Raw genomic sequence first — 26,113 nt, 5'->3', positions numbered from 1 at the left:
AACCGCCATCGATAAAAGACAGTACTGTGCAGCCGTCTTCATCGACCTCGCCAAGGCTTTCGACTCTGTCAATCACCAAATTCTTATCGGCAGACTCAACAGCCTCGGTTTTTCGGATGACTGCCTTGCCTGGTTCACCAATTACTTTGCAGACAGAGTTCAGTGTGTCAAATCAGAGGGCATGCTGTCCGGTCCTCTGGCAGTCTCTATGGGGGTGCCACAGGGTTCAATTCTCGGGCCGACTCTTTTCTCTGTATATATCAATGATGTTGCTCTTGCTGCGGGCGATTCCCTGATCCACCTCTACGCAGACGACACCATTCTATATACTTTCGGCCCGTCATTGGACACTGTGCTATCAAACCTCCAAACGAGCTTCAATGCCATACAGCACTCCTTCCGTGGCCTCCAACTGCTCTTAAACGCGAGTAAAACCAAATGCATGCTTTTCAACCGATCGCTGCCTGCACCCGCATGCCCGACTAGCATCACCACCCTGGTGGCTCCAGGTCATTTACAAGTCCATGCTAGGTAAAGCTCCGCCTTATCTCAGTTCACTGGTCACGATGGCAACACCCATCCGTAGCACGCGCTCCAGCAGGTGTATCTCACTGATCATCCCTAAAGCCAACACCTCATTTGGCCGCCTTTCGTTCCAGTACTCTGCTGCCTGTGACTGGAACGAATTGCAAAATCGCTGAAGTTGGAGACTTTTATCTCCTCACCAACTTCAAACATCAGCTATCCGAGCAGCTAACCGATCGCTGCAGCTGTACATAGTCTATAGGTAAATAGCTCACCCTTTTTCACCTACCTCATTCCCATACTGTTTTTATACTGTTTTTATTTATTTACTTTTCTGCTCTTTTGCACACCAATATCTCTACCTGTACATGCCCATCTGATCATTTATCACTCCAGTGTTAATCTGCAAAATTGTATTATTCGCCTACCTCCTCATGCCTTTTGCACACATTGTATATAGACTGCCCATTTTTTTCTACTGTGTTATTGACTTGCTAATTGTTTACTCCATGTGTAACTCTGTGTTGTCTGTTCACACTGCTATGCTTTATCTTGGCCAGGTCGCAGTTGCAAATGAGAACTTGTTCTCAACTAGCCTACCTGGTTAAATAAAGGTGAAATAAAAAAAATTTAAAAAAAAAATTAAAAAACCAAGTTGTTATGTAAAAACACTGTAACAAATTGGTATGTCTACCTTTACATGTAACTTTATGTGAACTTTCATTATCCCTGAGAGCGCTGTCAGAAATTAGAGTATATCTTAAAGATATGTGGGGTTTTGGTAACAGAATGACACTAGGTAGTTCTTAAACTTACAGAGTGCAAATCATTTCTGCAAAACTAAATATAAATGTTGATATGAGTTGGCAGGGTTACTTCAACACTATTGTTTTTTAAATGTATTTATAATGCCTTTTAAGACTTTTTCTGCTCAATTTCTTTTTCTAAGACCCATTTTCCATTTGTTTGACTAGAAATCAAAGCCCTATTCCTACTTGGATGGACAATGTTTAACATTTTCATATATGCCTTAATAAATAAAAAATATAGACCCTTTTTCATTTGACACCTAATTTGATGTGCTCCTAGTGGTCATGGGGCCTTTTACCTGGAAATGCCCATATGTTAGTAGAAGAATGGGGGAGGAGAGGAGAGATGGAGAGGAGGGGAGAGGTACATTGGTGCGGATAGCTTCCGGGTTAAGCGAGCAGTGTGTCAAGAAGCAGTGCGGCTTGGCGGGTCGTGTTTCGCAGGACGCATGGCTCTCGACCTTTGCCTTTCCTGAGTCCGTACGAGAGTTGCAGCGATAGGACAAGACTGTTAACTACCAATTGAGGAGAAAAGGGGAGAGATTTTTATTTTTTAAATACTGTAATGATAAAATACCTTGATTATGAGAGGGACTGAGTGAGTGAGTAGAGGGGAGGGAGGGAGGATACTAAGGAGTTAACACTGACGGGTGAGGTGAGATAAGGGCCTCCCCCCTCCTGTTGCCACGGAAATCACGTCTCCTGTGGCAATGACACGACTAACAGCGCTCTCAGGGTCGAGGAGGCTGTCGTGACTGAAATGTGTGTGTGTATGTGTTTTATTATGTGTGTGTGTGTGTGTTACAAACCACACCACTATACCGATTGTAAAAGGATATGTGTGTGCATGCGTGTTCGTGTGTGTTTCAGCATGAGTGTGCATATCAGGTCATACCTCTGCACCAGTTAAACTGTATCAGATCTTCATTCACATCCACATCACGCAGCACCCAGGGAGAACTCCTAGATATCTCTCGCTCCCTCCTCCCCTTCCTTCTTCCCTAACTCCCTCTACCTTGCCCTTCTCGGTGATTTCGCTCTCTCTCTTTTTCCAACCCTTTCATTCTATCTCCCTCATTCTCCTCCCACCACATCCGCCCAACCTACATCTAGCATTTTCTTAGCAATAAAGCTGTTGTAGAGCAGGTGTGTGTGTGCATGTGTGAAGTGTGTACGTGCGTGCGTGTGTTCTGCAGTCCTCTCTGGTTTAACAGCCTTTATAGCCGTCTACAGCCATGTCTTTTTGAGCAGTCTAATGTTCATCTACCTTTGGACTTTCAGACTGTGGCTCTGCCACGCACCACACACACGCGCCACAAACACACACACATAGGTTCGCCGATGTGAACATTGCTTAATGCAAATGGCCGGGCAGATTAACACACACGCCCTCCGCCAAACTTCCCCTATATCATTGTATTGTTGTTCTGTCAATCTCTCTCTTTGCCTCTCTCTGTGTTTGTTTGTGGACAAATATGTCCATTGTAATCATTATAAATACCCATATAAAAAGAACAAGGTCTAATTATGTTATACGTATGCTTCAGTGTATTCTCATGTTTGCGTGTGTATGTGTGTGTATGCTCTCTGCGTATCTCTCTTGCTCGGTTTGTCCTCTGCCTATTAATAAAACTACAGCTACATGAGAGGATGTGGTCACCATAGCGCAGTATCCTCCTACGCAAGGTGTTGTGTGAGTGTGTGTTTGTTTTCTCTGAAAAGGACGAATGAATTGTGCCATTTGTAGAATGCCAATGTCAAGTTCTCCACAAACACACACACACCCACACACACACACACACACACACACACACACACACACACACACACACACACACACACACACACACACACACACACACACACACACACACACAGAAACACACACACACAAACATACACACACACACACACACACACACACACACACACACACACACACACACACACACACAGGAGGAGCACACACACGCCTAGGCGCACGCACAAACACACAGTACTTCTAAGTGTGTTAAACCAAAACCTAAAAATGGCACAGGAAACAATCATTTCCTTTTCAGTTGTGAGTGAGGAATATTTTTACTAGGTAAGGTGGACAGAAGGTGAACAGGTGTGTGTGTGTGTGTGTGTGTGTGTGTGTGTGTGTGTGTGTGTGTGTGTGTGTGTGTGTGTGTGTGTGTGTGTGTGTGTGTGTGTGTGTGTGGGCTAACATTGAAGTTCTCTTGTCACCATGGCAACTCGGCGTGCCATCGGATGGTCATGGACCTCTTCACTGTGTGTGTGACTGTGTGTGTGTGTGTGTCTGTGTGTGTGTTTGTCTGTGTCTGTGAAGGGTTAAAGTGATGGTGTATCTGACATTTACAAATGACTGCACCACTCTCTCTTCTCCTTTCTCTTCTTCTCCCTCCCTCTCTCTAGCCCCCTGTTCTCTCTCTGCCACCATCAGCCCGGAGCCTTATAAGGTTCTATGTTAGTATATTGGCTCTGCTGCCCTCTACAGGAGAAGAGGAGTAGGTGCAGGCTTATTCCAAATCAGTTCCCTTTTTTTTCCTTTTTTTTTTCTTCTCACCTTTATTTAACCAGGTAGGCTAGTTGAGTTCTCATTTGCAACTGCGACCTGGCCAAGATAAAGCATAGCAGTTCGACACATACAACAACACAGAGTTACACATGGAATGAACAAAACATAGTCAATAATACAGTAGAAAAAAAAGAAAACAAAGTCTATATACAGTGAGTGAAAGTAAGGTCAAATAAGGGAGTTAAGGCAATAAATAGGCCATGGTGGCAAAGTAATTACAATATGACAATTTAACACTGGAATGGTAGATGTGCAAAAGATGGATGTGCAAGTAGAGATACTGTGGTGCAAAAGGAGCTAAATAAATAAATACTGTATGGGGATTTGGTGGGCTGTATACAGATGGGCTATGAACAGGTGCAGTGATCTGTGAGCTGCTCTGACAGCTGGTTCTTAAAGCTAGTGAGGGAGATGGGAATCTCCAGCTTCAGTGATTTTTGCAGTTCATTCCAGTCAGTGGCAGCAGAGAACTGGAAGGAAAGGCGACCAAAGGAGGAATTGGCTTTGGGGGTGACCAGTGAGATATACCTGCTGGAGCGTGTGCTACGAGTGGGTGCTGCTATGGTGAACAGCGAGCTGAGATAGGGCGTGGCTTTACCTAGCAGAGACTTGTAGATAACCTGTAGCCAGTGGGTTTGGCGACGAGTATGAAGCGAGGGCCAGCCAACGAGAGCGTTTAGAAAAGTGGATCCTGACTTCTAACCTGACCTCTACTTAAGTACACGTTTCACTTAGTCTCCCATTAACATCAATGCATCACTAAGTGAAAATGCTTATTTAAGTGGATTCGCTAAAGAGAGATTATCTTTACGCTGTGCACGAGATAAAGAGAGACAGGGAGATGAAGGGGAGTGAAAGGGGGTAGGTAGTGTGTTATTAAGACAAGGAGAGAGACAGGTGGATTTCCAGATGGAAAGAGAGAGTGATGGAGTGAACGAGAGAGGACATTGACATTATAGAAAGCTATAGGAAGAAGGACAGAAGAAGTGAGAGTGGGAGAGAGAAAAAGTGTGGGGAGGGGGAGAGAAGGCATATCTATTTATTTATAGGGGACAATGCACATTAATCAAGAACAATATTACAATAATGTAACATCCCATGTAAATGTGCCGGGGTTAGCCAAAAGCTAATATGCACCCGTAGTCCCAGGGCAGGTAAGGACAATCACACAGCCACAATACAAATACATTACATCCAATAGAATATAATTAGAACAACAATGTATTCGTTAAGAAAAAAACACTATCATCAACTGTCGTCTTACGTATGAGGAGCCACAGGTAACTCATGTGTACAGGTTTGGATAGATTTTAGTCATGTTTTCAATTTAAATGTAAAAGTACAATAATCAGTGCAGTTTTAGCTCTAACAGAGAAGGCAGATTGACCAAGTTTACTGTGTCGAGAAGGGACAATGCAATCCCCTCTAGTTTACTGTGTCGAGAAGGGACAATGCAATCCCCTCTAGTTTACTGTGTCGAGAAGGGACAATGCAATCCCCTCTAGTTTACTGTGTCGAGAAGGGACAATGCAATCCCCTCTAGTTTACTGCCCTTGATATTCTGGAGGTGCTTTCTTTGAGCATGATATGCCGACATAGCAGTGGAGGATCTTTTTTTATTCTATATATAAAAAATGTTTTATTGAATATCCGAAACATACAATACACTTGCAGTGAAGCCGCTCAACAACTACATCATACCAGTCATCCAACAGACTCCCATTCAACAACTACATCATACCAGTCATCCAACAGACTCCCATTCAGAGCGACACACAGGAGCATCCAGGGTCAATGCCCTGCTCAAGGGCACGTTGACAGATCTACCACCAGGCCAAAAAACATGTACCAAAACCCTCCAAGACCCCCCACCCCACAGTTCCCCCCCAATGCACCAACATCCAAAATAATGAACTTTAGAGAAAAAAGGAAAAGACAGAAGAAAACAGCAAGAATAATACAAATATATTACAAAATGAAATACTTTTAAAGCAAAGGACATCAAGGGCAACTAAAATCATAACAGCAATGCAAATTGTATATTTCTGGGCAGAACTGTAAAAGCGTGTGCGAGCAAGGAGGCCGACAAACCTGACTCGGTTACACCAGCTCTGTCAGGAGGAATGGGATTCACCCAACGTATTGTGGGAAGCTTGTGGAAGGCTACCCAAAATGTTTGACCCAAGTTAAACAATTTCAAGGCAATGCTATCAAATACGAATTGAGTGTATGTACATTTCTGATCCACTGGGAATGTGATGACAGAAATAAAAGATTAAATAAATCATTCCCTCTAGTATTATTCTGACATTTCACATTCTTAAAATAAAGTGGTGATCCTAACTGACCTAAAACAGGGAATTTTTACATGGATTAAATGTCAGGAATTGTGAAAAACTGAGTTTACTTTATGTACTTGGCTGAGGTGTACGTAAACTTCCGACTATATTTTTCAGCTACTTTTGATAGCACTGGAAGAATGCTTTTAGGTTGGTCATTTTTCACCATTGTTTGATCACCAGATTTTAAGCAGGTATCACTGCTGAAGACTTCTAAGCATTGGGGAAGAACCTATATTTGATGGACAGAGATGGTCAGAGAATATTTGTGTGTCTTCGGGAATACAGTCTCTAGACCAAATCATATTTTCTTCTAGAGTTCCCGAAGAAGCTGATAGTACTGTCCACTGCTGACGCTGAGATTTCAGGAATCTGAATATTGGTTTATTATTGTCCATGGGAGTGAGAACTGTGGTCTTGGTTGAACATCCTTGAGCCAGTTCCCTGACAGAGTCAACAAAAAAAATGTTAAAGGTGGTGGATATGAAATTGGAGTCTTGAATTAGAATCCCATTAACCTTTCTTTCAGGATGTTTTTTGGACTTTTCAGCTCCTCTCCCTGTTAGTTTGTTGAGATTTTCCCAAATCACTTTGCCGTTTCGTTTTGCGTCATTGATCAGTCTAAGAACTCTGCTTTTGATTTTGTTTTTATTCCTCACCACCTTATTTCCCAGTGATGTTAATATACGTCTGGCATCATTCTGACCAGACTTCAGTGCTTTTTTCAAGGAAAGATCCCGTTTGCCTCCAGAGGTCCTCATTGATCCATGGTAGGGAGGTTTGACTACTTGACTTATATTGACATTTCCTGGTAAAAGAGGTATTCACTTAGTCAATAGCTGACATAAATGTTCTGTATCCAGACTCTGGGTCTTCATTGCATAACAGATCAGACCAGTCAATTTGACCTATAGCTGCATCGTAGTTACTCTGCTCACTTTTAAAGATGTTTTCTATCATACTGTTGCACATTGATATAGTGAGCTTTCTAACCACAATGTAGCATTATGGTCAGATATGCCAGTTAGTAAGTTAATAGACATAGTTATTCGATCAGGTATGTTAGTGAACAGCAGATCAATTTGAGTCTGGGATGTCTGTGTTTCTTTAGTTGGTCCTTGTATTGTCAGGTTGAAATGGTCTGTGATTCCTGATTTTTTTCCTGTAAATTTTGTTTTCACAGTTTATATTGAAATCGCCCATGAAGATGATATACTTCTTATGATCAAATTTTTTAAGCATGGCATTTAGATGATCATAAAACAAGGTATCAGATGTTAGTGGTCGATATAATCCAATAATTGTGAGAGACATATGAGGGGGAGGAAGACATTCAGCCCCATACTGTACATTCACGGTCATTGACCTGTTTCCATATGATACGATTGCATTTAAAGTTATTTTTCATGTTCATAAGCAATCCACCCCCTCAGCCCTCTCCCCTGTCTCTCCTGAATATGGAATATCCAGGGACATTAAAGGTGGAAAAAGGAGAAGATTTATTCAGCCATGTCTCAGAGAAACAGAAAAGAAATCAAGATTGGAGTCAGTCAATTAATGTTCCACCTGTTCACTCTTAGGAATAATGCTACAAATATTCACATGACCTCCTAATATTCCTTTAGGTTTGGGATGAGGGTCACAGAACATTTTAGTCTGATTAATGGTTTGAAAAAGTTCATGATACAATGTTTTCTGATAGCAGGATTAGGGAGACTGAGTTCCTGTCTCAAAGGCGGGTTTTGTTTGGGACATGTATTAAGAGTTTTCATTAAAATGTGAATATCTGCAGATTCCTCATTCTCTTGAAAAGACATTTCAGTGACAGAGGTTATACTCACATACTAAGAATGTCATTCTCTGAACCTTGGTAATATAGTCTACTCGAATCTAGATGATTTCAATCATTCATGTTCCACCATTCATTAATAATTTCGTTCTGGATGGCAAATTAGGGGGACTTTTCTCCCCTTCTCCTAGGAATAATATCCTCCATATCAGCCTTCTTTTCTGCTGGTGTCCTAACTACAGACTCTGATGGGGAGATTCGTACCCTAGGCTTCTTGGGCATTTGTTGATTACGGATTGTTTGAATAAAGGCCAGCATTGATGTTTGGCCGCTTTTTTAAAATTCCCCAGTGAGTTGCACCGCATTTGGGGTTGCACCGCGTTTGGGGTTGCACCGCGTTTGGGGTTGCACCGCATTTGGGGTTGCACCGCATTTGGGGTTGCACCGCATTTGGGGTTGCACCGCGTTTGGGGTTGCACCGCGTTTGGGGTTGCACCGCGTTTGGGGTTGCACCGCGTTTGGGGTTGCACCGCGTTTGGGGTTGCACCGCATTTGGGGTTGCACCCCGTTTGGGGTTGCACCGCGTTTTCCATTAGGTTATGATTGTCACTGGTCTCAGTAGCCACTTTCCCAGCTTCATTTAGAAAATGTTTCCTCTTATTCTTCTTCTTTTTGCACCTTATGTAATTCCAGTGTAGGAAGACTGTACTCTATCATCTCCTGACCCCCTCTAGAGTGGGATTATGTCTGCTAGTCATGTCTACGTGCAGGTCCGTCATAAAACACTTTGATCCAGTGAGGTCCAATCTTTACAAACCCTGTGATTGGAGTGATGGGGGCTGCTTCAACATATACAAAACAATCTCCGTTGGAGCAGTTTGTAAGTTGACCCTTGAATGTTATCATGCGCCTCATCACCCTCCCCACCACCTTTACATCCAGCTTTTGCCAGAAACTCAGTCACAACACTACCATCTGCTGATTCAGGTAGTTCTTCAATTGTAACTTGAATTGAGTTCTGGTCAGACATGCGTGACTTCAAACTGAAAGGATTATTCTCTTAGAACGCAACATGTTTTCCTCCGACTGTTATTCCCCTGATCAGAAGTGTTGTCCTTGCTTCCTTACTGAGAAGAAATATACGCCAGAGTGCACGTACTCTCTGTACTAACCTCAAGTAGTTTGGATGAATTTCATGTATGAGATGGTGGCAGAGCTCTTCCTCCTTAATGGGGTTGGCTATGGCCTCCTCCTTCTTCAGGATGTCTCTCGCCATGATAAAAAGAGGTAAAACAGTCTCCTTTGTGGCATTTCGTCCCAGATCCTTGCTCCAGGTCTAATTTCCTTGACATCAGTTTCTTCATCGCTGGAGATGGCCACAACTGCAGCAGCCATTTTAATGGTTGTGTTAATGTTTAAATGAATTTGTTTAACATTGAAATGTATCAGCATTATACAGTGAAGATACTTCTTACTCAAGGTTGATGGATGGTTGATCCTCAAATAGATTGGCTGGATTCAGTGTTCTCCAGCAGTTGAAGCTTCTTGGTTGGGCTGAATACTAGACAAAGGAGATGTCAAAACATAACTAAACAAAATATGGATATATCTTTATAGACCTTGGTCAATAAATCCCACCAAAACACTATTTAAAAAAAATGTTTTTATTAAAGGGCATCCAATAATTCACCTGCCCACAATTTTCCAGAGAGAAAGGGGGAGATAGCGAGAGAAGCCAGCAGAACAGCCTACCCAGACCCCAACACAACAATGGGATAGACAACCCACCAACCCAACAGACACCCTCCCTCCTAATAGCCCCCCTGTCAGCTCCTCTGATTGTTCTCTTGACAACCCACACACATCCACTGAGGACACACAAAAGCCAGAGATTGTGCTCCTCGTTGACTCAAATGGCAAATATATTTTTCCAAACACCAAATAGCTAAGCTCTGGTGCTCGAACACTAGACATGCCCTGGAGCTGTTGTCAGAGGACAGACTAGGGTCCTCCAGCCCCATAATTCACACGGACACAAATGACCTGAGGGCCCGGCAGGAAAACGTGGCCACAGCACTCAAGGGAGTGATTGAAAAAGCTTTTTACGCTTTCCCCAACACACAAGTGGTCTTCACCCTGATACCACAAAAAGACTTTCACCCTGCCACCATACAGCAGGTGAATACAAGCATTTCGCGAGACTGTGACTCAAAACCTAATGTCTACCTGGCCCACCACTCCACCCTGGACTTTAACATCCTTTATGACCAGGTCCACCTCTACAAGGCAGTCATCCCAACTTTTGCCAGGACCCTGAAGGACATCACCCTGAACAGTAGCCCCAGATCCTCACACAGGAGCAACGGACACCCCGCCCAGACCAGCGAGACACCCTCCCCGACCTGCAAGACCCCTCCTGAAAGACCTGCACTGAGAGAACCCATGCCAAGAGGATCTACACCCAGACCACAGCATCACAAGCCACACCCCAACCAGCTAAGACCACCCCAAGCAAACCCTTGCCACACTCTATATAGGCCCCCCCATATCTGCCCACCCCATGCTCCGTGCCCCTGCAGCAAGAACCTCAACATGACAGCAGGGCATATGCCCAGGCAGTGAGCAGAGCAACAGGCCCAATCCCCACTATTACACCTGCCCATCCCCCATCCTGCAACCTAAGAGGTACGTAATCAGATGCTCAACATGCTCTGCTCACAGCTACTATGATGGTCCGGGCCTAAACCACACAAAAACAACACTAGACACTATGGAACACAAAGCTTTTACTATCCCATCCTGGAATATACAAGGTCTGAGGTCATCTGCCTTTGGCCTAAAGAGCAGGAATCCAGACTTCGTCAAATACATTTCATGTACATTGTCATCCTACAAGAAACATGGTATAAAGGAGATGGACCCACTGGTTGACGTCTAGGTTACAGAGAGCTGGTAGTCCCATCCACCAAACTACCAGGTGTGAAACAGGGAAGAGACTCAGGGGGTATGCTAATTTGGTATAGAGCAGACCTAACCCACTCTATTAAACTAGTCAAAACAGGAACATTTTACATCTGGCTAGAAATGAATAAGGAAATTATCTCAACAGAAAAAAATGTCTTCATCTGTGCTACCTATAACGATATACATTTAATATCCGCTACCTATAACAATGACAGCTTCTCCATCCTAGAGGGGGAGATCAATTGCTGTGGCGACCTAAATGCTAGAACTTGTCGCGAACCTGACACCCTCAGCACTTCCTCCGAAGTCGGTCCCTCTCCTTGTTCGGGCGACGTTCGGCGTCACCGGTCTTCTAGCCATCGCCGATCCACCTTTCATTTTCCATTTGTTTTGTCTTGTCTTCCCACACACCTGGTTTCAATTCCATCACTTGCATGTCGTATATTTAACCCTCTGATCCCCACATGTCTTTGTCCAGTAATGTTTTTTGTAAGTGCTTGTGCACGTTATGTCTGGGGTTTTTGTCCCATTGGATATATTGTTCTTGTTCACGGTGATTTTATTCATTAAACTGCGCCATTGTAACATAGTCTTTGCTCTCCTGTGCCTGACTTCTCTACCTCCAGTACGCACGCCTTACACAGGGGATAAACACCTACCTGGGGGTGAAAACATTCCCTCCCCCATATGCCCCCCTAGACACAACTACGACAACATAACCAGGAAAAACGAGTCACAACTCCTGCAGCTCTGTCGGACGCTGAGTATGTACATAGTCAATGGTAGGCTTCGAGGGGACTCCTATAGTAGGTACACCTATAGCTCATCTCTTGGCAGTGTTACTGTAGACTACTTTATCACTGACTTCAACCCAGAGTCTCTTAGAACGTTCACAGTCAGTCCTATCAGATCACAGAAAAATCTCACTCTACTTGAACAGAGCTTTGCTCAATCATGAGGCATCAAATCTAAAGGAGCTGAATAATATTAAGACATGCTATAGATGGAAGGAGAGTCGTGTGGAAATCTACAAATCCCTTCTAGATAATTTTCTGGACAAAATTTTTCACTGTAGTAGTGAAGGTGTAAACCTGGCAGTAGATAACCTAAACACTATAGTTGACCTCTTAGCTTCCCTATCAAATCTAAAACATGTCAAGCAGATAACCTAAGAAATGAACAACAATGACAAATGGTTTGATGAAGAATGCAACAACCTAACATAGAAATTGAGAAACCTATCCAACCAAAAATATAGAGACCCAGAAAAGCTGAGCCTATGGCTTCACTATGGTGAATCACTAAAACAATACAGAAATACACTATCGTTCAAAGGTTTGGGGTCACTTAGAAATGTTCTTGTTTTTTAAAGAAAATACATTTTTTTGTCCATTAAAATAACATCAAATTGATCAGAAATACAGTGTAGACTGTGTAGACTGACTATTGTAGCTGGAAATATGGATGTATGTAGATATGGAATATCTACATTGGCATACAGAGGCCCATTATCAGCAACCATCACTCCTGTGTTCCAATGGCACATTGTGTTAGCTAAAAGGCTAATTGATCATTTGAAAACCCTTTTGCAATTATGTTAGCACAGCTGAAAACTGTTGTTCTGATTAAAGAAGTAATAAAACTGGCCTTCTTTAGACTAGTTGAGTATCTGGAGCATAAAGCATTTGTGGGTTCGATTACAGGCTCAAAATGGCCAGAAACAAATAACTTTCTTCTGAAACTCATCAGTCTATTCTTGTTCTGAGAAATGAAGGCTATTCCATGTGAGAAATTGCCAAGAAACTGAAGATCTCGTACAACGCTTGTGTACTACTTCCTTCACAGAACAGCGCAAACTGGCCCTAACCAGAATAGAAAGAGGAGTGGGAGGCCCCGGTTCACAACTGAGCAAGAGGACAAGTACATTAGAGTGTCTAGTTTGAGAAACAGACACCTCACAAGTCTTCAACTGGCAGCTTCATTAAATATTCCCCGTAAAACACCAGTCTCAATGTCAACAGTGAAGAGGCGACTCTGGGATGCTGGCCTTCTAGGCAGAGTTGCAAATAAAAAGCCGTATCTTAGACTGGCCAATGAAAAGAAAAGATTAAGATGGGCAAAAGAACACAGACACTGGACAGAGATATGTTTTTTTCTTTGCAACTCTGTCTAGAAGGTCAGCATCCTGGAGTCGCCTCTTCACTGTTGACGTTGAAACTAGTGTTTTGCGGGTACTGACTGACTGGCAAGATCTAACTGACACACTTTACATTTATATTGCGTTTATATTTTTTGATCAGTGTAATATCTAACAGAGACAAGATGGGTGTGTGTGTTCCCATCTACAGTATCCAGTCTAACAGGTCCTACCTGTTCTATTCTTAGCTCAGGTTTCCCCTCCCACTTCCTACCTGAATACACACCCTAAAGAGGAAGGTGTGTGTGTGAGAAAGAGAGAGAGAGAGAGAGAGAGAATCAAAAGTGTTTGGCAAAGAAAAGAGGTGAACGGGTTGAGATTAAAGAAGGAGAGAGGAAGTGAAAAGGAGGAGGGTAGATGATCTTGCATGGCATCCTGGTAAAGGTGTATCCTCTTACACACCTGAGAGGGAGTGCCTTAATCCTAAAGCCCGGAGCAAAAGAGGGAGGATGTAGAAACATTTTTGTTGGATCAGCAGTTAACACAGAGATAATCACCACAACGTTAGACTGTTCAGTCACCAGAGAGAGAGAGAGAGAACACCGAAGAAGAAAGTGAAGCATTAAAAAGCAGAGAGGACTTCAGTAGTCTTGTTTAGGATCTTGAGAGAGAGGGAGATTGACAGAAAGAGACGAAACAGAGAGAGTGAGACAGAGACAGGCGGAGATTCTGTTGTCCTGGTTCCCAGAAAAGTAAAGTGGAAAGTAGTGTCTCCCTATTGTAGTTAACAGGCTACCTGCAAGTGAAGACATCAATGTGCGACAGACAGACCAACAGACACACTGTACAGAGAGGCAGACAGACAGAGAGCCATCATGCCCAGGTGCTGTCCTAGCAGTGTGTGTTGTCTGGCCCCCCTGCTGTTCCACTGTGAGGTGGGGGCAGGACATGGGGACGAAAGCCAACTCAGTCACGGAGACGAACTGGAGACCAGCTACACAGAGAAACCACATGGCTACAAGATAGAGGTATATGTGTGTGTGTGTGTGTGTGTGTGTGTGTGTGTGTGTGTGTGTGTGTGTGTGTGTGTGTGTGTGTGTGTGTGTGTGTGTGTGTGTGTGTGTGTGTGTGTGTGTGTGTGTGTGTGTGTGTGTGTGTGTGTGTCCCACTAACAGAGCCCACATGGTTAGATAGGGTTTAATTGGTAGTAAATGTGATTTGTCCTACTTTAATGACTAGACTCGTCTGTCTGTCTGACAAGATCTAACTGACAGAGTATGGACTGAGAAAGAGAGAGGAGGAGAGGAGAAAGGGATGAATGGGTGACTAAGGACTGACAGAGTCTAGAGGAGAGGTTGAGGTAGGGTGAGATAGTTTCGTTTGGTTGTCTATGAGTTACCAGCCTCAAGGGTTGATCTTACACCTCACCTTGTTTACCTACCAGTAAATTATCTGCCTTTGTTTTCTTTCTCCCTCATTTCTTCTACATCAGTTTTAGGTTTATTTGATGCAGTCGGCGTTGTTGTTTTCATTTTTATTTTACCTTAATTTAACTAGGCAAGTCGGTTAAGAACAAATTCTTATTTTCAATGACGGCCTAGGAACAGTGGGTTAACTGCCAGAACGACAGATTTGTACCTTATCAGCTTGGGGATTCGATCTTGCAACCTTTCGGTTACTTGTCCAATGCTCGAACCACGAGGCTACACTGCCGCCCCATGAGCGGCTCGGTTACATTTACATTACATTTAAGTCATTTAGCAGACGCTCTTATCCAGAGCGACTTACAAATTGGTGCATTCACCTTATGACATCCAGTGGAACAGCCACTTTACAATAGTGCATCTAAATCTTTTAAGGGGGGGGGGGTGAGAAGGATTACTTTATCCTATCCTAGGTATTCCTTAAAGAGGTGGGGTTTCAGGTGTCTCCGGAGGTGGTGATTGACTCCGCTGTCCTGGCGTCGTGAGGGGTTTGTTCCACCATTGGGGGCCAGAGCAGCGAACAGTTTTGACTGGGCTGAGCGGGAACTGTACTTCCTCAGTGGTAGGGAGGCGAGCAGGCCAGAGGTGGATGAACGCAGTGCCCTTGTTTGGGTGTAGGGCCTGATCAGAGCCTGGAGGTACTGAGGTGCCGTTCCCCTCACAGCTCCGTAGGCAAGCACCATGGTCTTGTAGCGGATGCGAGCTTCAACTGGAAGCCAGTGGAGAGAGCGGAGGAGCGGGGTGACGTGAGAGAACTTGGGAAGGTTGAACACCAGACGGGCTGCGGCGTTCTGGATGAGTTGTAGGGGTTTAATGGCACAGGCAGGGAGCCCAGCCAACAGCGAGTTGCAGTAATCCAGACGGGAGATGACAAGTGCCTGGATTAGGACCTGCGCCACTTCCTGTGTGAGGCAGAGTCGTACTCTGCGGATGTTGTAGAGCATGAACCTACAGGAACGGGCCACCGCCTTGATGTTAGTTGAGAACGACAGGGTGTTGTCCAGGATCACGCCAAGGTTCTTAGCGGTTGACTGATATCATGAGCGGAAATGACATAATATTGTTTTACCCAGTTTCATATTGCTCATTCAATGACTGCATCAATTGCCTGAATTCTTACACTGCTCTATGACTCACCACATATTTCAGTCTGAGACTGCCATCATTGAAGTCGTTTGTGGTGACGTCAAAATGAGGGGTGTTATACAAAACAAAGTCATGATCTATTGGATCATCTCTAACCAATCAGAGTAGCGAAGCCAATGACAAACGTTCAAATCTCGGCTTTTACCCACTTGTGTTCTGGCTCTGGCCCAACCTGGGACCAATGAGAGTGGTTAGAATGTTTTTCTGTTCTAGAGAAACGTCACACACACACACACACACACACACACACACACACACACACACACACACACACACACACACACACACACACACACACACACACACACACACACACACACACACACACACAGACACACACACACACACAGGAAGATAATAAGATTTGTGTGATGACCCTACTACACACAAATACAGCTACAGCTGTACACACACACACACACATACAGACACATACAAACTCTGGGAATCAGATTGTGTATGCCTTGATATAGCAATGCATTTGATTTATTGCTGCAACAGAGGTACTTATCTCTCTTATTACTCTCACTTCTACTGAGAGAGAGGAAGATAAATAACATGAGAGGATGGTGAGAGGATGCTCCTTAGTATACAGCATAGAACTGGGAGAAATAGACACAAAGAGGAAGTGTTCTGTGCCTTACCACTCCTTCTAGCCGTTGTCAACAAGGAGACTAGACACGTTTGTCTAGTCTGTGTCTGTATACATTTTTAATATACTATCCCTCTCCTTTTCCCTCTCTCTTCTCTTTGTCTCTCTCTCTCTCTCTCTCGCTTTCTTTTTCCCAGTCTTGCCATCTCTCTCCAACACACACACACATATAGGTCATTCCCTCGTATGCATGCCCAGACTCCGATGAGCCAAACACTTTTATCAGGGGATCATTGTTGAAAAGATTAGAGAGAGTTAAGCCCTATGAAGGACACCGCAATTGTTTAAAGGGGAATGGAAACACGTCAGGAAGTAAAGCTGAGCAAAGCGATGTATTCAATCCACTAATACTAAATGTACTGGTAACTAAATGCACTAATACTACATGTACTGGTAACATATATATTATATATATTTGAAGCATTATGATCTCGATCGTTTATTAGAGGTATGGATAGCGCCATCTTGAATTGGTAAGAGTGAGCAATGAATGATGTAAATGTGATATTTTAGTTTTTCATTTGTAAGAAATTTAACAAACATTTCTTGAAACCTGTTTTTATCAAGGCACAAGGCGAGACGCAAATGCAGACACAGGAGGCAGATGGGTGGAGTCTTACCATGTTTATTAATCCAAAGGGGTAGGCAAGAGAATGGTCGTGGACAGGCAAAACCAGATCAAGAGTCCAGGAGGTACAGAGTGGCATACAGGCTCGTGGTCAAGGCAGGCAGAATGGTCAGGCAAGCAGGTACAAAGTCCAGAAACAGACAAGGGTCAAAACCAGGAGGACTAGAAAAAGGAGAATGCAAAAAGCAGAAGAACGGGAAAAGTGCTGGTTGACTTGGAAATATACAAGATGAACTGGCACAGAGAGACAGGAAACACTGGGATAAATACACTTGGGGAAATAAGCGACACCTGGAGGGGGTGGAGACAATCACAAGGACAGGTGACACAGATCAGATCATGGAGCACTCGAAAGGGGAGAGTCTCGTGGCAGAACTGGGAAGAGTGTTCCGGGCATACTCCACCCAGACCATTTGACGGCTCCAGGTAGTGGGGTTAGTTGAGACCAGGCACCTTAAGGTGGTCTCCAGGTCTTGGTTGGCTCGCTCCGACTGACCGTTAGTTTGGCAATGGAATCCGGATGACAGGCTGGCCGACGACCCAATATGGTTGCAGAATGCCTTCCAGAACTGAGACAAGAACTGAGGACACCGATCGGAGACCATGTCTACTGGGAGTCCATGGATCTGGAAGAGATGCTGCACCATAATATGGGCTGTCTCCTTGGCAGAAGGTAGTTTGGGAGAGGGATGAAATGGGCGGCCTTGGAGAACCGGTCGATGACAGTCTTGCCATCAGACGGAGGGAGCACAGTGACAAAGTCCAGAGATATATGAGACTAGGGACGCTGAGGAACCGGTAGTGGCTGCAAGAGGCCAGAAGGAGCTTGCCGGGAGTCTTGTTTTGAGCACACACAGTTGTCGTGTCTTTGGCTATGCCGGATTAAGTGATATGAGATGCTATTCTATAAAAATAATTTCTACGTAATTAATATTACCTGATTGAGCTAATCATGTAAATGTAATTAACTAGGGCACCACTAAATAATATTTATAGAGCTGTTATCTTCCGAATAAACTCTTAAAGACCTAGTAATATTTTACACCAATAGCAGTCCATATTAATCGTCATCTTAATTCAGTCTGATCTGAAAGTTGTAAATTCTTGGTTATCTGCACGAACCCTGGCTAACAATTTGAATCAGCAATACAACATTGGGTTTAATCATTTATTTACTAAATACCTAACTAATCAAACAGAATCACACATAAACATAATTAAATCATAACTTGATTACAAATTACGTCATAAAGGAAAACGTCCCTAGCGGGAGGAACAAATATGACAGCTTGTTACACAAAAGAAAAGGGGCTGGGTTTGAGTGAAAGAGCGGGAAGACTGAGGAACAAAGTGAAGAAGCTGTACTATCGTAAATACAGTATCTTATGCATTCTAAATTACCGCCCATTTGGAAAATAAAAATTCAATAAATATTTACTCTTCGGTAGGTTGGTGGTAGATGGAAGGCTGTGTTGCCCAACCGAGTCCTTTGAAGAATGTCTCTGCTGGTAAATTGGAAACATTGTAGTAACGTCGTTGTGTGGTAGACGGAATACTCTGTCTGTTCATTCCTAACCCTCGGTTGCGTCTGCTGTTGCTAACTCAACGGCTAGGAGGTATCACTTCTGTAGTGAATAAGAGTTTATACCATTCGCAACCAAAGCTCACGCTGATGTTGGCGTCATTCTGTAGTTATTATCTGAAGCATTCTGACATAGGACCGTCGTCCTCACGTCCTCGGAACAGGAGGTTACATTGTCGTCAAGGGCCTATATAGGAAGGAAGAGGAGGGTGTGTTTGATTTTTTTTATAGCCCATGTCCCTTCACAGGGGCGGGCCACTGATTGAGCAGAGCCCTATCTTATGAAAACCCAAATCTCACATTTTAGAAGCTAAAATCACATTTCATCCCATCATGAATAATTTCATATTCAAACATTTAAATTGAACAACAATTCCATGTGAATCCGATAACTCTGATGCGTAGACTTTCCACTGTAGAGTTTGTCATCTTATCATTGATGAGAATGTCTCAGGTGACAACTGAACTGACATCATATTCATTAAGTACCACTGCATATATTCAATTGGTCGCATTACCAGAATATAGTTCATTTCCCCCCACCTTCTGATGTTCCCAGAATCTCCGGGACCGGACTGGGTTAGGGACAAACAGCCGGTTAGCCGGGCCCCCTTCAGGTCCAGGTTGGGAGCGTTGCGCCTCGCAAACCAGGTTCTCAATACCCCAATCCACAGTGGCAGCAAGGCCTGAGGTAGGGAGAATGGTTTCGGAAGTCGAGGGTGTGGCAGAGGAGCTGTATAGGCGGGAGAGAGCATCAGGCTTCACATTTTTAGACCCAGGACGGTAGGAAATGGTCAAGTTGCATCTGGTAAACAGGAGGGCCCACCGGGCCTGCCTTGAGTTAGGGCGCTTGGCTTAATGGAAATATTCCACGTTTTTATGGTCGGTCCAGACCAGGAATGGCTGGTCTGCTCCTTCCAGCCAGTGCCTCCACTCTCAGTTGCCAACATCATAGTTCCTCTCAGCAGGATTGAGACGATAGGACAGGAAGGCACAGGGATGAAGCTTCTGGTTCTGGGCAGATCGTTGGGACAGGATGATCCCCACGCCAAAATCCAAAGCATCCACTTCCACCACAAATTGACACGAGGGGTCCGGATGGATGAGGATGGGTGCTGTTGTGAAATGATGCTTCAGGTCTACAAAGGCTTTGTCGACAGCAGAGTCCATTTGAATGGTACCTTGGGGGAGGTGAGTGCCGAGAGGGGGGCTGCCAGGGTGCTGTAATCCCGAATGAAACGCCGGTAGAAGCTTGCAAACCCAAGAAACCGTTGAAACTGCACCCTGGACATTGGTTGAGGCCAATCCACCACTGCTTTCACCTTTCCAGGATCCATCTGAACATTGCCTTCAGCAATGGCATATCTCAGAAAGGTGATAGAACTCACACTTCTCGGCTTTCAAGAACAATTGGTTCACCAGGAGGCGCTGAAGGACCTGTCTGACATGGAGTACATGTTCTTGGGCAGATCGGGGAAAAAAACAGGATGTTGTCCAGGTAGACGAACACAAACCGGTTTAGCATGTCCCGAAGCACATCATTGACCAAAGCCTGGAAGACTTAACACCCTGATTTGCTTCACAATAGCCTTTAACCCATGGTCGGGGCATTCCGTCAAGGAACTGAGCCCTTCCAAAGGGCCCTGTAGAAACTCCTGATGTCTCCCAATGGTGGCTCCCTGCAGGGAGATAGCTTGGCGGAGCTGATCCAAGTCTGCTTGTAGATTGATCAAGAAGAAAAAAAACTTAATCAATTTTAGAATAAGACTGTAACGTAACAAAATGTAGAAACAGTCAAGGGGTCTGAATACTTTTTGAACGCACTGTAGGTAGAAGTAATGGGAATCCTAGTAACCACCAAGTAGCTCAGATTGTCACTGGTCATTTCCCCTTTCTTGCATGCTTTTAATTTGTTCCCATTCGGACTCTTTATGTATTAGACTATAGGCCTAATCTAATGTATGTAAGAAGAAATGTAAGTTGTGAAAGCCAATTATTGTTATCATATGCCTTATTCATATAATATGATGAAATTCCCGTACAATTTTGATACCAATATCCCTGAGATTAATGTTGTATAATGTCATGATATAACTTTTTTTCAGGTTTGAATGAGACAATGTATTCCCCTAACCTTATTCTTTCAATATAGTTATTGTTGTATGAATATTATATTACAAATGTAAGAGTTTCTAATATGTTTTTTTTATGCCAGTCAAAAGTTTGGACACACCTACTCATTCCAGGGTTTTTCTTTATTTTTACTATTTTCTACATTGTAGATTAATAGTGAAGACATCACTATTAAATAACACATATGGAATTATGTAGTAACCAAAAAAGTGTTAAACAAATCAAAATATATTGTAGATGTTAGATTCTTCAAAGTAGCCACCTTTTGCCTTGATGACAGCTTTGCACACTCTTGGTATTCTCTCAACCAGCTTCATGAGGTAGTCACTTGGAATGCATTTCAATTAACAGGTGTGCCTTGTTGAAAGTTAAATACTTGTTGAAAGTTAATTACAAGTCCAACGCTCTAACCACTAGGCTACGCTGCCGCCCCACTCGAATAGAAACATAGTTCACACCCCAGATGTTGATGCCAACAGTCGCTGTAATCCCATTAGTTTTCATTGCAGCCTCGTTTGAATGCAGCGGTTGCGCTCATTTGTACTGAATGGGGTTAGTCAACAGTAGCTGACTAACTAACATTAGCCAGCTGGCTGGCTAGCTTTATTGGTGATGAGACATGAGTATGAAATTGTAATTCTGATTAATGTTTTAGGGACTCCTGAGAAACCAGGAAATCAGGCTCTCATCTTGTGAAACAGTGGATGTAATGAGTCTAGCTAGCTTAAGCATTTACTGCAAATTGAATGTACAATTTTGTACGCTTGCCTTGCTGTTATTTCTCATGCAATGCAGTTCAAGTAACATAGGTAGCTAACTATTTTCTTGCTTATTGTGTATTGGAGGATAAACCTATCTGTATGCCTATGGATGTGTAGCTAGCTCTGCAGCCGATCTGTGTATGGACCCTAAAACGTTTGGTATAAATATTAGTTCAGAACCTACCTATGAAGCTCAGCTATCATCTTCGGAAAAATCGTTCGCAAGGAGATTCCTGCAAAAATATTATTTGAAGATAACTGGCCAGTTATAGCCAGTTGTATCATCTTCAAAACAGTCTATGGATTGAGTAGAATATGTTCACTGATCATGTACTCTACCTTGGCAAATAAAGGTGCAGTTCAGGTATGAATGTCTGCGAGATTATTTTTCAGTCATATCCAATACCAGGAGTATCAAATTCCAGTCTTTCAATGATGCTGTGTCTGCATGTATGTATTACAATTATACACTTCAACAGTGTTTACCACTCCTGCTCCTGGGACATCAATGGTTACTTTGCAATAGACTAGAGACATGATTTAACTAGTTAAAGGCTGATTTGTAATTCATATATACAGAAATAGAATTTAAAGAACTGTACACTACACTTCCTATGCATCATGTAAATACTCTAAAACCGGTTCATCTCAACATTTTATTTATATTTATTTAACCTTCATTTAACTTGATTTAATATCTAATTTCCTTAATCTGCATTGATCTGATAAACACAGGACAGGTGTAGTATTTCATCAAACGAGAGACTTAATTTCAACCAGTAGAGAATGTGAAATGATGTATTGAAAGAAGTACATTTCCCAAGTGTTATAAATACATAATACATGCAATATCAATATTATAATTGTAATATCATATTATAAATACAAGTTCAAACTGTACTTCAATGCACATCTGGTGTGCATTATAAAAGCAGAGGAAGAAATAGGAGGTAGTGAGAGGTTTAAAAGACAGAAAGGGAAAGAGGTAAGAACAGAGGAGCAGGGAAGACAGCATATGATTAATGAATCACAGTGCTACCCTAATATTCTCTCAGTTCATCCCAATTACATAATAGTGTCTCTAGTGGTGCCTCCTAACCAGCCTTTGGTTATCTTAAGAGCGGGTGAGTGGAGATGACTGGACTGGGGGTTGGCATCCTCTCTAACATCAAAACATACCTGCAGACGAGAGACAGATGGAGAGAGAGAGATATCATTTTCAAGCCTTGTGTTTTTTTTTATTCTAACACTGTCAGTCATCATAATCATCAGGAGGTGAAACGCAAAACTGACCTTGGATCATTAACTCTGGGACTACTACACCTCTATCTGTATTTCAATGTAAAGCATCTCTTTAATAATGCTTCTTGTTGACCTGACCAAGTGACCTCTCACCTCTGATCTTGCCGTGCCCTCTATGTAGGCAGTTAAGGGGTGCGGGAGGGGTTCACCGACACAGCTGATATAACCTAGAGCACATATGTCAGAGTCAAGGCCCGCGGGCCACATCCGGCCCGCGAGAAGGTTTTTACGGCCCCTGGGATGATCTTGATTTATTATTAGAACCGGCCCGCAGACCGCAGCAAGCCGGCAGCCCGCAGATCTTTTACACGCACCAATACTACATTTCCCACAATGCAACGGTGACGCACCGAGCAGTAGGCTGCTTCATTTCAATATTTATTGGCACAGCAGTTGTCAGCATCACAGTAAAATTAACTTTCAGATACCCATCAAAAATGGCAAAACGGAAGGTGGACACTGAGAACCGGGGTTTCAAACAAGGTGGGAGTCGGAGTATTTGTTCACGGAGGTAGCTGGAAAACCTGTGTGTCTTCTGTGTGGAGAAAGTGTGGCGGTACTGAAAGAGTATAATCTGAGACGACATTATGAAACGAAACACGCGGACAAAAACAAGAATATGGACATGGAACAAAGGCTACAAAAGGCAGAGGAATTAAAACGAGGCCTCAAATCTCGACAGGCTCTGTTCAAAAAGCCAAATCACAAGGCCAGGCTGCTGTCAAGGCCAGTTTTATTTTGGCAGAAGAGATCGCTAAATCAGCCCGGCCATTTACGGAGGGGATTTCATCAAAAACTGCATGATTAAAGTTTGTGACGAAGTTTGCCCAGAAAAAAGGCAACTCTTTTTAAATGTGAGTCTGAGCAGAAACACCATTGCCGAGAGAGTAGACCAGTTGTCCATCAATCTAAAAGAGCAGCTTGTGAAAAAGGGAAAAGATTTCATTGCATATTCCTTGGCTGTGGATGAGAGCACCGACATTTCTGACATTGCCCAGTTGTCAATTTTCATCCGCGGAGTGGACTCCAGCCTAAGCGTGACAGAGGAGTTTTTGGCTTTACGTCCTATGCATGGCACAACTACGGGGCATGATTTGTATGAAGAGGTGTCAAGATGTGTAAATGAGATGGAGCTGCCTTGGGAAAAACTCGTGGGTTTGACAACCGACGGAGCACCTGCGATGTGTGGACACAGGAGCGGACTGGTGGCGAAGATACGGGAAAAGATGCAAGAGGAAAACGCGACAGGTGAGCTGACAGCTTATCATTGTATCATACACCAGGAAGCGTTACATAAAAGCCTTGAAAATGGAGCATGTAATGAGCATCATCACGCGCACAGTTAACTTTATCAGAGCCAAAGGTTTGAATCACCGCCAGTTCAAGGCATTTCTGACGGAGTTAGAAACGGAGCATGGTGATTTGCCTTATCACACAGAGGTGCGATGGCTAAGCCAGGGAAAGGTGCTTCAAAGATGTTTCGAGCTTCGTGAGGAGATTTGTCTGTTCTGGACAGCAAGGGAAAGACACAACACAACTCCGAGACGAAATGTTTCTGTGTGAAATGGCTTTTCTGTGTGACATTACGAGTCATCTGAATGCAATGAACTTGCAGCTGCAGGGTCGGGATCGTGTCATCTCTGATATGTACAGTACAGTGAAGGCATTTAAAACCAAACTGACTCTGTGGGAGACGCAGATGCGGAAAGAAAATTTGAGCCACTTTCCCAGCTGCCAGACCATGAAAGAGAAGCTCTCTACCAGTGCGTTCCCGAGCGCACAGTTGGCTGATAAAATAGGTATGCTTGCCGCTGACTTTCGACGCCGATTTGCTGACTTTGAAGCACAAAAAGCAGGTTGGAACTGCTCGGTAACCCATTTGCTGTTGACGTGGAAAGCTCACCACCAAACCTCCAAATGGAGTTGATTGACCTCCAATGCAATGATGCACTGAGGGCAAAATATGCGGCAGTGGGTGCTGCGGAGTTCGCCCGTTTCCTCCCGACACAATGCCCCAGCTGCGCATCCAGGCTGCTCAAACGTTGTCTATGTTTGGCAGCACATACCTGTGTGAACAACTGTTTTCTTTGATGAACTTGAACAAAACATCACACAGAAGTCGACTTACTGCTGAACACCTCCACTCAATTCTGAGGATTTCCTCAGCTCAGAGCCTATCCCCGAACATTGATGAACTTGTGGAAAAGATGGGACACCACCAAGTATCACCCTCAACCTCAAACAAGTGAACATTACTGTGCAATCACATATTTAGAGTTTTTACTCAGTTCAAGTTTAAAAGTTAAAGTTTAATATTTGTTTTCACTGCATGTTACTTCTCCTTAAACAAAGTGTTGTTTTTGATTAATAGATTTTTGCACTTTATTTTATTGTATTTCAATCCAATTATATTTTAAAAATATTTCAGTTGAGTGGATGATAGAAAATTGCTATTATTGTTTTTTTTTCTTTGAAGTAAATTTAGCCCACTTTTGCTAAAATAGAAAATATAGGCTACTGATGGTGCCTTGAATACCGGTTTCTTTCATTTAATGTTCATGTTATGGGGATTTTTATATAAAGGAAATTTGTCTTTTGTGTCTGTTGAAAATTAAAGATTACTGACAGAGCCATAAGAAAATATTGCTTTATTTATCTGATCATATTGGAATATATTTGTTAGGTTTTCAGTAGGTTCAATTAGGTTCACTAGACTATATGCGTCATTTAAAAATGTTTCAATGAACATTCGAACAGTCCGGCCCTCGGCTTGTAGCTAAATTTTTTATTTGGCCCTCCGTCCATTTGACTTTGACACCCCTGACCTAGAGGATTTACAGAAAAGGGGAGAGAGGGATGAAGTGAAGGAGAGAGACTGTTATTGAGAAAATAAGGTAGTTAAAGAGACCGTACTCAACAGGAATCTGTGTGTGTGGCCTCACCTGGTGTCCACACTAAGTGGTTGCAGAGTACTTTGTGCTGAAAAACATGCACAGACAACTCAAGGACAAACACTATAGTGTAGTTCTAGAAATAATGAAGTGGCTTTGTGTTCATGCCTCTCTCTCCCTCTTGCCTATTCTTTGGAGTTATTAGGAGTCCAATTGTTGTACATTTTTTTAATATGGGTGACTTAAAATAGCCTGTTTTGTTACCTTAACAGCACCCTTACCTTAACAGCACCCTCACCTGAGAAGTAGAAATCAAAAGGAGAGAAACTGAATAAATAAACTGAATAGGAGAGGAATTGAATAACTGCAGTTGACATAGCTAAGTAAATG

At 43.2% G+C, this 26,113-nt stretch overlaps 1 protein-coding gene across 4 annotated transcripts in view; it reads left to right on the top strand.

The window, feature by feature from the left end:
• The window catches only part of si:dkey-172j4.3 (diacylglycerol kinase delta), a 118,908-nt gene that overhangs the window by 38,087 nt on the left and 54,708 nt on the right, over positions 1-26,113 (top strand). The window contains exon 1 of one of the 4 annotated variants that reach the window (XM_052460028.1): positions 13,557-14,172. The exons of the other annotated variants lie outside the window; for them this stretch is intronic. Coding sequence (XP_052315988.1) covers positions 14,020-14,172 — 153 coding nt within the window. The 5' untranslated portion in view covers positions 13,557-14,019. Of the gene's footprint in view, positions 1-13,556; positions 14,173-26,113 lie in introns of those variants that run through there. 4 annotated transcript variants of the gene reach the window in all.

Source organism: Oncorhynchus keta, chromosome 13 (assembly GCF_023373465.1).
Source record: "Oncorhynchus keta strain PuntledgeMale-10-30-2019 chromosome 13, Oket_V2, whole genome shotgun sequence".
Taxonomy (NCBI): domain Eukaryota; kingdom Metazoa; phylum Chordata; class Actinopteri; order Salmoniformes; family Salmonidae; genus Oncorhynchus; species Oncorhynchus keta.
This window is presented reverse-complemented; position numbering and strand designations above follow the sequence as displayed.